The 17,003-nt window shown below is 37.9% G+C and overlaps 2 protein-coding genes across 3 annotated transcripts; one reads left to right on the top strand and one right to left on the bottom strand.

Annotated features, from left to right (window-relative positions):
* Nucleotides 1-58: 58 nt before the first annotated feature.
* polq (polymerase (DNA directed), theta) lies at nucleotides 59-13,221 on the bottom strand. Its single transcript, XM_057360286.1, is given in 32 exon segments — nucleotides 59-186; nucleotides 270-373; nucleotides 462-603; nucleotides 694-818; nucleotides 895-1,006; nucleotides 1,131-1,315; nucleotides 1,449-1,567; nucleotides 1,648-1,762; nucleotides 1,847-2,021; nucleotides 2,099-2,227; nucleotides 2,314-2,507; nucleotides 2,608-2,848; nucleotides 2,928-3,130; nucleotides 3,550-3,699; nucleotides 4,053-6,499; nucleotides 6,637-6,880; nucleotides 7,645-7,769; nucleotides 7,862-8,055; nucleotides 8,151-8,293; nucleotides 8,380-8,578; nucleotides 8,668-8,810; nucleotides 8,928-9,140; nucleotides 9,234-9,380; nucleotides 9,470-9,611; nucleotides 9,744-9,957; nucleotides 10,047-10,155; nucleotides 10,237-10,393; nucleotides 10,523-10,653; nucleotides 11,312-11,494; nucleotides 11,627-12,284; nucleotides 12,370-12,472; nucleotides 12,811-13,221. Coding segments are annotated over 32 exon segments (7,716 nt in total). The 5' UTR covers nucleotides 12,867-13,221; the 3' UTR covers nucleotides 59-72.
* Nucleotides 13,222-13,489: 268 nt separating this feature from the next.
* ddias (DNA damage-induced apoptosis suppressor) lies at nucleotides 13,490-16,834 on the top strand. Of its 2 annotated transcripts, XM_057360428.1 has the most exons (5): nucleotides 13,490-14,003; nucleotides 14,146-14,307; nucleotides 14,400-14,505; nucleotides 14,603-14,673; nucleotides 15,907-16,834. In XM_057360428.1, the coding sequence occupies exons 1-5, from the start codon at nucleotides 13,891-13,893 to the stop codon at nucleotides 16,304-16,306; spliced, it is 852 nt and encodes a 283-aa protein (XP_057216411.1). In that variant the 5' UTR covers nucleotides 13,490-13,890; the 3' UTR covers nucleotides 16,307-16,834. The 2 variants fall into 2 exon arrangements, with proteins under 2 accessions (XP_057216411.1, XP_057216410.1); XM_057360427.1 differs by having other exon boundaries at nucleotides 14,603-16,834.
* Nucleotides 16,835-17,003: the final 169 nt, after the last annotated feature.

The raw sequence follows: 17,003 nt of genomic DNA, 5'->3' as shown, positions 1-17,003 counted from the left end.
TCTTTTGCTACTTATGTACACAATACATCTGTACCTTTCGCACTTCATTAAATGTAAACATGAATATCATAATTAGATGTCCAAGTCTTGTAGGTTACCCCAGCTTGGTCCTATTTTGACTTTTGCTCTTAGCTTTACATGTAATTTAACAACACGCTCCATCTCCCGCTTCACAATTTGTGCAACCTGTAAAAGAACAAAAGAAATCATCAAATGTGCTATTCTCTACATTATGGTAAATATTCAAAAAGACAAATCAACCTAGTTACCTGGATGATATCCTCTTCTGCTACCTCGTAGATAAGTTCATCATGTAGCTGAAGTATAAAATATCCTCCACGAGGAGATCTAAACTGATTTCTGTGTCGACCACCTTCCAATAAGAAAAGTATATAATTATTCACATAGTACATAAGGTACACATAAATACAGTAACTCCATGTAATGTAAGTTCATCACACCTGATCTGATTGAAGGGTGCTGATGCGATGTGGACTCTCCAGGAAAAGCTTCTTCCAGTCTGCGCTGAATGTTGTTCGTTGCCAATTTGACAATGTCAGCAGCAGAACCCTGTACTGTTGTGTTCACTGCCTGTCGCTCTGCCTGAAAGTGCAAATGACAAAAGACTTCAGTAAACTGTTTTATTACAAGAATTGTTCTGAGAATACCAATGAAGAGCATATACGTTCTTACATGAGACTTGATGTACATATTTGGGTCCTTTATTCCTGGCAAGAAACGTTTTCTGCCAAGTAATGTCTTAACATAACCGTTTGTCCCACACTTCTTCACAGTTTCACGAAGAAAGTTCTGTATGCCTTGGGGAAAAGCAAATTCAGTGTTATCATTACCGCCTTTTGTGGTTTGAAAGAAACTCTTTATTTTGTAATTTACCTGTGTATCTGGATTTAAACGTCTCGATGTAACAAGCAGCATCATTCTGTTCAATGCCCATCTGCTCTCCAAGTGACTTTGCGCCCATGCCATAGATTATTCCATAACAAATCTGATGACATAAGCAATTAATTAAAATCCAAATAAATATCTAAAACATTACAAGTGATAATACTGGAGAGTAATAATCACCCTCAAACCATAAATCAAAATATATAAAAGTAAATGTGTCTAACCTGTTTGGCCTGTTGTCTCATATTGTCATCAACTGAAGCTGGGTCCACCATTTTCCACTCGGCCGCTATGCTTTTGAAAACATCTGCACCACTGTTGAGCACCTGGAGGAGACGCTTGTCTCTGGACAGGTGAGCTAAGAGGCGAAGCTCCAGCTGTGAGTAGTCGGCAGCCAGAATAAGCCCACCTAAAAAACATGCACATAAAAAAAACAGAAAATGTGGCATACAAGCAAATAGAAAGCCCTTTAAATAGTCAAAATGATGTCCAAACCCAGTCCAAGAGCATAACAAAAAAATCTCTAGATGAAAGTTTCATACCTGTAAAAGGAACAAACGCATGCCTCATACTAACAGAAAACGCCATTCCTTTGTCTGTTGATGTGTCTGGCATTTTTAAAAGGGGCACCAACTGCTGATTAATCTTTGATCTTTTAGCCCTGAATTAAAAAACAACAAACATGTTACATACAATAAACAATAAGTAATCATTTAGAAACAAAATACCATGAGACCATACCATGTCTTGCTTGCGCCACACTGTGATGGTTGACTTTCTTCAATAAGAGTTGGCATCTGAATTTCAAAGTCCTTCGGAACATTCTGAATATTTGGTTCAGTGAAGCTCACCCGCCCTGTGTGAGACAATAAACAATTTCAAATCCACAAAGCTGAACATTTCCAAGCATTCTTTCAAGGTTAGTTGTTTTTCTCCACACCTGTGGCGGTGTGTGACTGTGAGATTGGATGTATTCTGTCCATCTTCAGCTGTGAGTTCCACTTCTTCTCTCTTTGCAAGGGGAAAACCACTTTAGTCAAAGCATTTGTGATTCTTCTCCACTCAAGGATAACCCCTGGTAACAGATGCAATGGTTTGAGCTTCTCCAGAACGTCCTGAATACACAGGTTAAAGTATATTTAGAAAGCATATTCCACAGTTTTTAACAACTGAATATGACTGTGATACATGCCTTGGTTGTGCTAAACTGTTTAGAAAGTTTAATCCTAGCTCCTGCTCTTCTAGTGTATCCCAGAGTCTTCTTGTTCTTCAGGCCATTTACATCTCCGTTGGGAGGCAGCTTCAACTCAAGGAAAAGTACCTACGACAGTTGAAATGTAATGGAATATTGAACCGTTCAATAGCTTCAGTGGAACCGTTCAGCCAGAGAGGGGAAAGCACAGTTACCTCTGCTATGTCTTCTGGATTGGTCAATGAGAAGCTGTGTCCTGCCAGCTGATAGGCTTGCGCTTCAAGGGTACTGAGCTTGGCCTGCATCACATGTTTCTGGACCTCACATTCAGCAATACTAAACCCAATTCCATTCAGCTCCAACAACGCCAGACAGTATTGGGTGGGCATCTCAACCTTCTTGAACACATCTACACATTCATTAAAAATGAGAAGGCATCAAATTCTTTCCATCAGGTAAATTTATATACAGTATAGGTCAATTTATGAGGCTACGGTGATGCTTTTTACCTAAGAAACCATCCTTTTCTAGAAGACCGTTGATCTGTGTCATGACCTTAAAGGCCAGAACAGACTCAATAGCAGCTCTGTATCGTCCAGTATGACTGGCATCTCCATAGATTCCTAAACTATGTACACCCTGGCCGGGACTGATCCCATCTAACATTGGGAGATCCTCAGGAGCAAAGCTGGTCACCATGTTGCGGAGGGTTCGCTCCTTGGAGCTTGAATCCAGAAGCCAACATGCAATCTATATTTCAAGAATACATATTTAATAAAGTATTTGTATACATTCAGCAATGATCGAATTTGTGATTATTCCGTCTAACCTTTGGGTCTTCAAACGTGCCACTCATAGTGAGCTGACAGGCCAGGAGTAGTGTCTTGAACAGCTGAATGAAGTCATAAGTCACCATCACTCTGTCCGCATCTGAGAGCGATGCTGTTTTCAAGCAACATTGAATTTGCTTCAATCTCTCTTCAACCGTCAGATTGTCATCAAGAGGTGGTGGAGCTAAGCTGGCACTTATGTCTGTTAGGGAATAGTGTGTTTAGTGATAGTTCACTCAAAAATGAAAATTCTGTCATCATTTTCTCACTCTCTTGTCATTTCAAACCTGTATGACTTTCTTTCTTCTGCAGAACACAAAAGAAGATATTTTGATATTTTTGTTGTTAACCGACACCTATTCACTTGCATTGGTGTTGTGTCCTTACAATAGAAGTGAATGGGTGCCGGCGCTGTTCTGTTCCCAATTTTCTTCAAAATATCTTCTTTTGTGTTCTGCAGAAGAAAGAAAGTCATACAGGTCTGAAATGACAAGAGGGTGAGTAAATGATTACGGAAATTTCATTTTTGGGTGAACTATTCTTTTACATTATATGTTATGTATGTTGGTAATTGAATAACATTGAGGAATTTGTACATAAGTTGTCTCAAGTTTACAGCACCTGTGTCTGACAGCTCCTGTTGTAGACATACGAAATATGCATCTTTTGCACCCCAGCATATTGAAATGCCAATAACAACAAGATCATCAGATCCTTTAAAAACAAAGCCATCTTTTCGCTTGTTCCTCATTGGTGTAGTAGCTTCAGTACCTTCAAACATAATACAAAACATTGCGAAAATTACATTTTCTAATATACATTAAAGTTCACCCAAAAATTCTGTCATCATTTACCCTCTTGTCAACTCAAACCTGTATGACTTTCTTTTTTCTGCAGAACACAAAAGAAGATATTTGGAAAAATGTTGGTGCCCATTGACCAACGGTTTTTGGTTACCAACATTTTTCACAATATCTTCTTTTGTGTTCTGCAGTAATAAAGTCATAAACGTTTGAAATGACAAGAGGGTGTGTAAATATAATGAAATCATTTTAAATTGTAGGTGAACTATCACTTTAAGAAACAAGTGCATGCAAAAATATCGACAAATTTAAAAGTCTTACACTTTTTGAATTTTCCACCTATAACGTTCTCAGGTTGCACAATGTTGCTGTCTATCTTCTCACAAGCAACAGCAAGTGAAAATCTGTCCTTTGTTTTCCACTCCTTTATAAATGTTTGGAAAAGCTGTTCATCGCTTGCCACATCAATTATGGAGAATAATTCTGGGCTGCAGGGGTTAGAAGCAGCGAGAGATGGATTCTCATTCGCTAGAGATGTGTCCAAGTCTGACGCTGAATTTGTCTTCAAACCTGCATGATAATCTTTCTGTGCGTTTGGATTTATTTCACACCTTTGTTGAGTTTTGCTGTTAAGTGGTGACTGTAAAGCTGAGGTGGTCATTTTTACTTTTGGCGTGACTGGTTAGGACACAGGTGTGGGAGGAATGAGGTCATTGGGAGTCGGTGGATTTGTTAGGACTACCCCTTCAGCTTGCGCCTCAAGAACAGAAACAACATCAGAAGTTGAATTTGCCTGGCCTGGAGCTTCTGCTAAAGTTGAAAATTGATCAGACCATTTATCGAAAACGTCTTGCATCCCTGGACTGAAATGAAACGAGGAACCATTTAAAGGACGTCTTTCAGATTTCATTTCTGAACAAGTCTCACTGCTGCGTGACACATGGAAGTCATCTTTATAACTGGGTTTCTTGGTTTCACCAGGGTTCAACCCTGGTCCATCACATGCCTTGACAACACTTTGTCTACTTTTGTCAAGGTAGTGCTCTCCCATAAGTAAAGAATCTCCCCATTCTGACAGGTTGAAAGATGATTCACCCCATTGTTTTGCTTCTTGATCTTCTGTTGGTACGGCATCTCTCCTATCACGGTTAGGTTCTGAAGTGGAGCCGTTTGAATTTGCATGTACTGGATCTCCTTTATCCTCTCTATCCGTCGCCGCCTCCTCCATGGCATCCAAGATGGAGTTGTCATAGAGACTGTCAAACAGAAAGCTGCTGCTCCGGTTGGGACTGTTGTCAGTAACATGATCGGATGACTCATGATTTTCGATTATTTTGTTTACACATGATTCTTCTTCAGAAACTTGGTTACTATAATTTAAAATATTCTCCAATTGGCTATCAGTGAGCGAGATGTTATATTTGGGTTTGGCTTCAGTTAGTGTGAGACTGTTACGTCTGTTCGGTTGATTCTGATGAGGTGACAAACCTTCATCTGCGTTGATTTGTTCTTTTTCTGTGGACTTAGATGAATGTTCGTGTACCTGGTTGATTTTCATCTGACTTGGTAAACGAACATGATTTTCTTGTTTGTGTCTAGGTGAAAAATCATCCACTTGAAGCAACATTTTCTCAGTCTGTGTATCAAGCTGAAAACTGTCATTAAACTCTTCCAGTCCATTTGCGTACAGGTCCGGCGAGCAAAGCTTCTCAGAATTACACGCTGAATCATTTGCAGCTTCAGAGTTTAGATGTATGTGATCATTCTCATCTTTGTTGCTGAATTTTCGAGAACGACTAACCACGTCCTGCATTTCAGTTTCAGTTTCGTCATGATTCGAACTTGCATTTAAATGTCTTGTTTTCGATGTACATTTTTTCCCTTTATCTGAGGTCAATACAGTTATTAAATGTGGTGCCTCCCCTTCCTGCAGAGGAGCACGCAAGTGAGAAAATGTTTTTAACTCATTATCCTTGTTCAGTTCTGCATGGGAAGCCTGGGATTTTTTCTTGTTTTTATCTATCCTACAGTCAGTTTCAGTTTTCTTATCATCATCATCTGTTGTACTTGGTTTACTGTCATTTACAATCATAATTGATGTTTTAGCTTCAGTGAGTTCTGCTTTGTCATCCACCCTTCTGCGTTTTAAGAGCGGACTTACACAGTGTTGGTCACTGTCAGAGATACCGCCAACTTTAACACTAGAATTGTGTCAGAAATTGCTTTGAATTGGTTTTGATGAATCTGACGCCTGGGCTGGTGTCTGGTCACTGTGAAAGCTCTTGTCTTTCGCATCTAAGGATTTAAGAACTTTGTGTAACGCACTTGATGGCCATTCACAATTCTTAGCAGACTGACACTGGTGTACAGCATGTTCCGTGACAAGGTCAATTTGCATTGAAAAAGCACTGGAACTGGACTCAGCACTTTTATTAATGAACTTCTTTTCTGCTGCTTTCTCTTCCAATTTCATTTCCTCATCATTTTGCTTCGGTTCACGTATTGAGCTTGACACAGACTGTGCAGATTTTGTGCTGGATGTTTCCTCAAGTGAACTGGAATCAGGCTGGGCATTTGTAGAAGAGGACGCAGGCTTCCATTCAACCCCAAGGAGAGCCAAATCGTGCTGGAGGAGCTGTCTGGCCTCAGCTATGATCTGTTGAGCAGCTTCTCTTTCAGTCAAAGGCTTCTTTCCAATGACCCAGATACAACGCATGCTCTTGCGTTCCTGAGCCTCCACCTCGCTCTCATCCACTGCCTGTCTGGAGCTGCAAAGACCCAAACGATGAAGAGTTTGATTATGTTGTATTATGCAAGACTCAAAAAATCTATTTATGCAAAAAATATAAAGGCAAATAATGATAAACATTTTGAAAAAGAAGAACAAGGTTGCCTGTTTTATTGCCTTTTGAAAGGAACAGCCTTTCGAAGGGCCTTTTCCACCTCTGTAACATCAGCCCTCGCTACTTCCGCCACAGTGATGAACCCTGAGCTGTAGAGTATACGTGCTCTCTGGGCGTTCAGTAAAGAAATACGAACCAGGTCACACAACTCTCTCTGGACTCCAAAACTGAGACGACTCTGGAACTGGGACAAAAGCAGCTCCAGGTTGTGCCATCCAAGCCGATTACAGAAGACTGTAACCATACCTGCCAGATGCCAGTTTTTTGTTAAATAGATGAAAGATCATTTGCTATAGATACAAATCTAACACTGGATATCTTTTATAGTGATAGAGCAAGAACAGTAGTGCCCAAAAGTAATATACAACTTGAGGACTGAAGGACAGCTGACATCTTTTTTTTTATTTATTTGCATTTTTCCTCATGGATTTACCTTACTTTTACATCCATACATACTGTATTTTCTACATTTTTGGGGGTATTTTATTACAAATAAATAATGATATTACAAATTTACATCCGTAAATTGTTTGTTCCCCAACAACAAAGTAAGAATTTCCTTGTACTTAGTACATCTGGCAGTAAAGATCTTGACTCTTGGCTCTTTATTTAAATATACAGTATTATTGAATTATAGATGCATTAAAAAATGTATATGCATACTCCCAACAAGCCCATTCATACAAGAATAACTTTAAACTATGAGCACAAGAGCGAATCAACAAATAAATAACTGATTAAATTGTAGTCAACGTTTGCTTTATTTTCTGTGAGTTTTAGTTTTCTATGCATTTTTTGCATATCATAATAAACCCCATATTTCCTGATACACTGTGGTTTGCCTTTTTACCAAATAATTTAGTCCAATACATACATACAATTTTAGTGATTTTTTCATTTTGTACCATACACCTCATAAATTTAATGGTTTAATCTAACCTGAGGGGGCATAAAAAGCAAATATTGCACAAATATAACCCCCAGGACATCACATTTGGTATATAGTTTACCTGCATATGTTGAGGCAGACTGTTGCAGTGACTGAAGCTGTCCTCTGCTACAGCCGTACTTCTTTGCAACAGCTCCGAGGGGTTCTTCATTTACCAGGTCAAAGAGCACCAAGGTTGTGAAAAATCTGCAAGACACAATATTAAACATCAACATTAACCTACCGAATTGCAAAAACCCATTTGACAAAACCCTCTGAATTCAGAAAACACACATTACCGTTTGTGAATAGCCATCTGTCTTTGTTGCTTCTCTGTTTTAGCAATTAGTTTTCCACTAACGGAGCGAGCCAGAAACCCTTCTTGGATGCCCACCATCTCAGCCACTCTCTTCATCGCAGAGGGTAGCTGCTCCCACAGACAGAAGAACTGGTACCAGTCTATCGTCGTCCAGTCCACATACACAGGTGTTATCTTTTAAATGAATGCCATTTAAAACTTTGTTATTTACCCATTTTTTTACACAAATAACCTATGCTACTTCTGATAAACAGAATGGGTTTATTCACCTGATAGAGTATATGAAGATCGTTTTCCAAAACAAATCCTTTCATTGCTCTTTGTAGGTCAGCGAAAATCCCCAAGGCCTCTGGGGGTGATAAAGATGAAGACAGGGTCGCAGAACCCAGATGTGTGGGGCAATATCTCTCCGCTGTGTAACAGAAAATTGAATCACTGTCAAACTCTATTGAACAAAAGAAGGGCAAGATTTCATTAATGTTTCTTGTTTCTTTTTACCATCTCCCTCCTTCTCTATATGGATAAACTCATTGTCCATCAGCCACTCTATGCAGGTCTCAATAGCCCCCTTGTTTTGACCTTCTGATTCAGCTCCTTCCTGATTGGCCGGTTCAGATGCTATACTGGATGCCAGAAGAGTGCAGGAAGCGTACATTCTCACATCCTGTGGTGAACTAGCGACTCCTCCAACAATAATCTTTAACGTAAGATAGACAAAAAAATTCAATGCAAACTAGCCCATCATCTCCACATACCACCATTATCAGCAAACTATGGGTGTCCTACCTCCAGGATGGCTCTGAGCATGCTGGTAGTGACGCCTTCACCCTCCCGCTTCACCAGGCAGCTGCCGATAGGTTTTAGCGAGCCCTGAATGAGGCTCAACCCCTTCGCACGCTCTGCCTCTTTACAGACCAGCACACTCTCACCTGAGACATTACATTATCATTTATAACAATGCGCTATATTGACCGCATTCATCTTTATAAAACATCTTCTCAATGTAAAGCAACAGATATTTTGAATTCAAAACTTTCAGCACTTACCCAAGGTGTCTACGCCTTTACGGCCTGCCCGTCCCACCATCTGCTTGTAAGTCAGTATATCCAACAAATGACCGTTAAAAACAGGAGTTCTGATAATCACACGTCGTGCTGGCAGATTTACACCCGAGGACAAGGTGGAGGTGGCAGCTAGCACTCTGATGTAACCTTGACGAAAAGCACCTTCTAGAATATCCCGCTCATCAAATGTCAAACCTGAAACAAGAGGGTTATAAAAGCAATCTGACTAAAAATTGACACAAGTCTAAGATCAATGATAGTGTATGTTGAATATCATTGCAATAGTACCTGCATGATGGAAGGCCACTCCCCAGGGAACAGTCCGCTGAAGGACCTGATCCAAGCCTGCAGGAGTTCGCTTCAGCTGGGCGACCACATCCTGGAGCCCTTCCTGATTCAAAGAAATACTTTGCACACCAGAGCCTGTTTGTATCTCTTTAAAATAAAATGTTAGAACATATTAGAACTCATTTCTGGTCTATAATTGTTTTTTAATCCACGCATGTTCATATCCGTTTATAAACCTTTGTGATGAAGATTGTAAAACTCCCTGCCGATGCTATCCGCCAGCTTCTCACACCAGTTCTTTGAAGGACAGAAGAGAAGTGCAGAGTGTCTATCCTGCACAGTCTCAAAGCAGAGGCTCACAATGTGATCATCATCTCCCTGTGGAAAGAAACATCTGACTATTCAAAACATTGATAATATTATGGAACAATATGCAACTCATATCATCAAAACTTTCTAAAAAATATATTTTTTTTGTAAGATCATTAAATACTGTGAGCAAACTCTGACCTTAACAGGAAGAGCTGGGGTGAACTGCCTGACCAGGTTCAGAGAGTCATCATACACATTTGTGCCAATCTTGACCCACTCCATTAGCGGGACAGGTCGATAGCTAGTACTATACAGCTCTGCATTCAACCAGCGGGCAAGAAGGTCCAAGTTTGGCAATGTGGCACTCATACCAATAATCTGCACACCTGCAGTAGTACTTAGACCCGAGCACCTTGAAACAAAATAATGATTATCTTTAATGGTTATTTTTTACAATCATTATTGAAAGAATGTTGGCTTAAACATCACACTATAACATACCTTAATGCATTTTTCTGTGCAATGTATTGGATTTTAGTCAGCAAAAGTTCTAACAGATATCCCCGGCCAGAGTCACCCAGCATGTGCAGCTCATCGACCACAACAATTCCTGTCATTTTGATAAGCGTTCAGTTTTACAAGAGTGCCATAACATGCAGAAACCTAAGAAATAAGTCAGGGTTTATTGTACCGAGTAGACTCAATTTGTCTTCTTCAATGAGTCTGTTGATGAGGCCATTAGCTTTCTCAATTGTACACACGGCCACATCCAATGCCGAGAAACCACCAGCAGCTGAGGTGTTACCCATATACCCCTCCACTCTGACCCCTGCTTCCTGAAATACATTCTGGGTGGCAAGGCCCAGGTATGTATAATATTAACAAAAACTCATCAAGTTCATCCGAAAATTACAATACATTATGAATGACATAACGTAACTGACAGTGATTCATGTACTCCACCAATGTGAACCAACCTGTAGATAAAACATCTTCTCTCTCGCCACAGATACGAAAGGAAGAATGAACATGGCTTTCTGTCTTGTTTCCAGAACTCTCTTTAAAATTAACAACTCTGAAACTAACGTTTTCCCAGCACTGGTTGGGGCTGAAAGAAAATAGAAAACTTGTTTATTTCTCATATAACCAGAATAACCAGAATTAATTTATAATGTAATCTCCCATTATTTACACATTATTTGTAATGTACACAGACTCAAAAATATTTTAATTTATTATTTTAAACTGTACATTGTTTTTGTTAGAAATCATTTTTGTGTAAAACGAAGGTATTGTTCCCCATAAAAAAATATTTCTACATACTGTATATATTTATATAAATTGTATAAACTATTATAATCACGATTAATCGATTCCAAAATAAAAGTTTGTGTTTATATAATCACACACATATATATATATATATATATACATAAAAATACATGTATACATTTGAGAAATAGGTGTAATATTTATATTTATAGATAATGTAAGTTACATTTAATTATAAATGTATATATATTTATGTAAATATTTGTTATACATACAAATGTATGTGCGTGCATTTACATATAAATATAATTATACACGCCTCACACATATTACATAAACACAAACATTTATTTTGGAATTGATTAATCTCAGTTAATTGATTTGACAGCCCTATTATAAACATAAATAGAAATGAACAAATGTACTGTAATGTAATGTAATAAATATATATCTACATGCATGTTTGATGTTAACAAGAGAAACAGATTTATTACCAGAATATACCAGATTTTGACCTTCCAACACATTGCCCAGGGTCAGACACTCCGCCTGCCACTCAAACATTCTCTGAACGCCCAGACTCTGGTACTTTTCCAGAACAGGATTAGGAAGACCCCAGCTGGAGAGCAGAAGCTTGTCCAACTGATCGGCAGGGCGGCCCATATGGATACTTTGTCCTGTTTAGGGTATCATATTGAATACATATATGAATACACTATGGAAGTTATAGTATGACTATTAGCATTGTGCCTTACATATTAAACTTCACACATTGCAAATAACATTAAAAGCATCTATCCACATCCTACCTGCATCAGGTAGGGTAGCATCACTGAGGACGCTGAGATCCAGGCCTGGTGGAGGTGTGAGCACGGAGACTGATGGGTTTTTAAGAGCTCTCTTCTGCTGCTGTAACAAGGATCGTTCTTTAGCAGCAGCCATATGCGTTGGACTGAAAAAAATGTAATCCTTAGAGTTATTAAGAGAACCATCAGGGCCGGTATCTTTACTAAACTTTAACTGTCTCCGGTCATTTGCTCCTTTAAACGTTTTCTTCATTGAGTTGAAGATCTTCTGAGGTGAACAATATTTTGTGTGCCCCAATTCACGCTCGTGTGCCTGCCCACTTTCTGTCTTTTTAGTTTCACTGAACAACAGCTTTTGAGCTAAATCCCTCCAGTCTTTCTCTTTTTTCGCTTGTGTTCTAGTTCTTCTGCGTTCTGATGGAGTTGAGGGGCTGAGATTTTCTGTACTTTGCACTTGTTGTTCAGAACTGTTTTCTGGTATTTCTGAAACATGAGAATGTTTCTTGCGTAATTCAGACTCTTCATGAACCACAGATGCAGAACTTTGCTGAACGTTTTCATCTTTCTTGTCGTCTGGAGCCAGCTCATCTAAGGCTTGTAAAAGTTCCTCATCCATGGCCAGAGTTGCATCTCCTGGCATCCATTGCTTATTCTGGTTTTGCTTTGGGAAGAAGTAATACATTTTGCATTTAGAATACAAAAATCAACTGCCATCATATACATATACATACATACAAAAAACATACTTTTGGCTCATTGCACTTTTTTTCAGATACTTCTGTTGCAGAGGAACATGTTTGAGGCAGGCGTGTTGACTGCCCTTGTGGTTTCTCATCTGGATGAACTATGCTGAACAAACAAAAATACAGCTTATTAATATTTTTTCTCATGTAATGACAGCCAACAAGATGTACTGTACTGTCTATCACCCTAAGATGATGCATTAAGATCTAATAGCCTTGCAGATACTGCTGAATTAAAAGCCAATAATTTAATTGATGTGTTCTTTCCTTATTTATTCTGTATTTAAGACTAAGTTATTAGAGACAGATGAGAAGGGGATAAGGTTATTTAGTAAAGAATAGCATCTAAAGCTCCATGTCAACCAAGTTTGTAAACACGTGATCATGGAAACGTACACAATCAGAAAGCACAACAGTTTCATATGACTGGCCAATGACTCTTACCTTTTCTTTACAATCCGATGCTGTCCCAAATACATTTTCCTTGTTGACGTAGTCATGCCATTTATAAATATATATGCAAATGTTTATAGTAGTGTCTTAGTAGAAAAAGCTTTAAAATGTTTGCTAAAAGTAACAGTTTTGCTGCTACCTGTCGTCTTTACACATACACAAATTCATATTAGTGGATTATAAATATATAATAAAACACTAACAAAAACAATATTGGGATTTGTTATCCAGCTGACATAATTCAGAATAAAGTTATTTACATAAACACACCACACAACGCTTATTTTTTGAGTGATATTCCATTTGTCCGGTTCGAGCTTTGTTTGTGCAGTTGAATGTTAAAAAAAACTATTCTTAGAACTCAAAAACAAAATGTAAGAAAAAAAATCAAAGTGCCCGCGGTGTTTCTACACAAATGTCCGAACGGAAAACAGAGACAGTGCTAAATGTTCCATCAGTTACTACACAAAAAATAAAATCTATCTTCTTTGAGTTTTATAAACAAATACTTTCAGAATAAAAGTACTTAAATTAATTAATTGTATTTGTTACTTAAAAATCGATAAATATAATTCGAAAATGTTACATTTTAATCACTCGCTTGTCTATTTCACAACACTGACACCTGCAGTATGAACAAGATATGATAAAGTGATTGGAATGAGGAAGAGGAAGACATCCATACACATGCTCGGAACTGCATTTATTTAACCCTTTTAAACAATGATGCTATTTAATTATCCTCAAAATACCTTAAGCTATATTCTGTTCAAATAACAGAGATATAAATGCTATTTCATTGCTTATGGACATTTACAAATGTATACGACAGATGGCGCTGTGATACCTTATCGCAGCGGAATGACAGCGGAACCTAACAAGGAAGAAACTCATGCTTATCCTGTTTTTGAAATTCGAAGTTTGTTTATCTGCGTTTCTGGTTTATTTTAAAATATTTTATATCCTCGAACGAATGTAAAAAAAATAGTAGGGTTAAATCAAAGTTAATCTGTGTGGTTTTAATAACATTACACTGAAATGTTTGTAAATCTGCTGAATGTTTAAGCACTCATGAGCAACACAAGGGCCCTGGTGAGTTGCACGATACTTTCTCTTCACGACTCTTGTTTTGTATACCCGTCCTGCAAATGCTGTTTATCCAGGTTAACGCAAGAAAATAAAAGGTATGTATAATGTCTATCAGATTTGACGGCAACTATTGTTTTTGTGTGCAGTTACTCTTGCTATGATAAATGTTGTAATCTAAGAGTGGCTTTTGCCAAATTAAAAAAACTGCATGCATATCATCATTACTTTGTTTCTTAGAGCAACATGTTCTAGGTGTGGATTCACATGTGACCTGCAAAATGTGGACTACAGATACAGGCTTTCTGTTAAGGTGTCCAGAAATCAAGATATACTTGGTGTGACAGTATTTGGTGGATGTTTAAATCCTTTCTTTGGAATTACGGCTGGTGATCTTCAAAGGTACGTTTTACTTGGTTTTAACATATGCAGGTTTTGAACAAACTTTTCTGCTGTTTCATTGCTAATGTATTGTGAAAATGTATTTTGCACAGATGTATTGAATTGGAGAAATCTAATGGTCCACATATTGTTCAACAACTGCTTATCAAAGCCGTGGAAGACTGCTTCATAGGAAGATGCGTTGTATTGGGGGTAAAGGTATAATGTATCTCTTCATTTGATTTAGGAAGGTTTATTTAGACTCCCCCCGCCTTCTTTTTTAAATTAACTTAAATTTTTGGTTTGTCTCTAACAGGTTTCTCATGATGATGTCACAACGTGGTTGGCAGATCAACAGTCGTCCTCACTGGTTTTGAAGTCCAGACAGTTAGTAGCCTGTCAGATATTTTCTCCAAGTCAGGCCTTTGCTGGATTCACTGTATTTGGTTATTTTAAAAACCTATTACAGTCGCATTCACATTTGTCCAGTTTTGAATCTGCCAGTGTTTCACCACAAAAAGACTCACAAAGAGATGAACTAAACAGCTTTGATTATACTTTGCCGTTATGTGCAAGGTTAAATTCTCAACCCAGCAGTGAAGAATTCACACTGTCAGATGTATGGCAATCGCCCGGTTTATGCTGCACTCCAGGAGAAATAAGTAGTGACTCATTACAACACTATGATTTCGATTTTCTTTTACCAAAGAATGAGGACAGGAAAACATGTCAACCCAATCTGGATCAACATGTTAGTGGTACACAAGATGAACTGAAAAATGATGCCCAAAACAATGACAGAAAATCTTTGTCTGAAAATGATTCTGAAATCATGATTTCCAGTCATCATCTTTTAAAAGCTATATCTGGGGAACAATATTATGCACCTTTTGACAACTCATGTCTCAGTCATTCTGGTCAAAATATATGTTTAGATTTAGAGAATGCACCTTTATCTGAAAATGTATTAGATTTTGTCAGGGTTGAGCCTCAGTTGTCAGAAATAACTGATGCAAAGCAGCTGAGATTCTCTGATAAGCATAATTCGGTTAAACAGGATGAAATCATACAGAACCAGACTAGATGGTCTCTAAATGATCACTCAAAGCTGAAAAGAAATAGCTCAAAGACTGCATCTGCTATACAAAGGGGTGAAACTTCTACGTCCCCACTTATGTGTAATTTGAACAACAAAAACTTGAAAAAGAAAGATGAAAATGACTGTCCAGAAAATCTTGAAATTACAACGAACAATGCTGACATCCCTAAGACTCCCAATGTGCCGTGCACAACTAGGTTTTCGGGCCAAAGGAAGAAAATGATCATCCTTGCTGATTTAAACATGAATTTTAGTCCTGACATTGTGCCTCCTCCTAAAGACAACAGATTGTGTTTGTCCAACAGAAAGGACCTCACGTTACAAAGAAAAAGATTAACCAGAAGCGGGCTCTTTGAGACTTTTTGTTCACTAAACCATGAAGAGGGCAAATATTTCAGGCACTGTGTGGAAAGTGAGATCCTTTCTGTAAAATGCAAAGTCAAGCAGGAACAGATTGTATGTGATGAGCACAGGGATACATACAATTGCTCTTCAGATTTGTTTGTTTCTTTTCAAAACAGTACAGACATGAACCAATCGGATGTGACAGAGATTTCTAAAGTAAATGAAGCAAAGAATGTCAACACATCAGAACCTGGAGTTTCAGAAGCACTGCCTTTTTCACCATGTTTGCAATCCACCCCAGTGGCATATCAGCACGCATTCAGACAGAAGACTGAGCGGAGTCATGTACGTGTAGAATCACTGTACTCCAAAAGACTTGAACTTGAGTTCAATAGCGATATAGCAGATCTGAAGGAAAATGGACAAAACAAACCTAAAGTCACAATGTCAGAGTTGGATCGGATACAGATTGTTGGTGTTACAGAAAGATTCATGGACAAGTCTGATGTGCAGGGTAAAAGTTGTAATTCATCTATCAATTTAAATGAATGGTCCAGAGATCTCTTTGAAATTTGAAATAGTGAACTGAAAATGTTATTGGAAAGTCCCATCTTTATTTGTAAACACTAATATGATGATGTTGTTCAACAATCAAAATGTTTTGTTTAATTTTTAAAAATGTTTATGCACAAATGACCCTATTTGCTTTTGTGATTATTTAAAAAGGCAAAAAAAGCATTTTTATTCACTTTATTATAACAAAACATATAGCTTTGTTTCTTACACGTGTTTGTTGTTTCAATGTGATCCTATATTATAGATTAAATACCAATTGAACATGTTATAGTCACAGCTCTGACACAAACATTCAGTTAACATTTACATTACTTTAGCCATTAAATAAATAATAAATCAATACAATATAACAATGCGCCATGTACACTTACATATAACAACAACGTTAATATGTTTACATTATAGAATTAAAATAAAGGTATAGTTCAAACATAAACATTTTGTCTTAAATTATTTATTAAATTATTATATTGTTTTAAACCCGCCGAACCTCTCAAAATGCTAATTATGCTACAGCGCACACTTGACGTTCTGTTGTGATTTTGTTTGTTTTATATAATTATTCGATTCTGATAGGCCTTTCTCGAATATAACTATTCTGCTTTTGACCAATGACACTAAGTGCAAAGTCTTAAACGCCCAATCAAAACGACGCGTTTCAGGATGGCCAATCAAAAACCACTGACGCACGATGAAC

Source organism: Triplophysa rosa, linkage group LG19 (genome assembly GCF_024868665.1).
Source record: "Triplophysa rosa linkage group LG19, Trosa_1v2, whole genome shotgun sequence".
NCBI classification, from domain to species: domain Eukaryota; kingdom Metazoa; phylum Chordata; class Actinopteri; order Cypriniformes; family Nemacheilidae; genus Triplophysa; species Triplophysa rosa.
Note: the sequence above shows the minus strand (reverse complement) of the source record. Positions and strands in the feature narration are given on the sequence as shown.

Excerpts from the sequence above, each read along its gene's own strand:
- ddias (XM_057360427.1), top strand. The coding sequence starts at position 13,891 with ATGAGCAACACAAGGGCCCTGGTGAGTTGCACGATACTTTCTCTTCAC. Across the intron at positions 14,004-14,145 it reads TTAACGCAAGAAAATAAAAG|AGCAACATGTTCTAGGTGTG; the intron begins GTATGTATAATG and ends TTTGTTTCTTAG. Across the intron at positions 14,308-14,399 it reads ACGGCTGGTGATCTTCAAAG|ATGTATTGAATTGGAGAAAT; the intron begins GTACGTTTTACT and ends TATTTTGCACAG.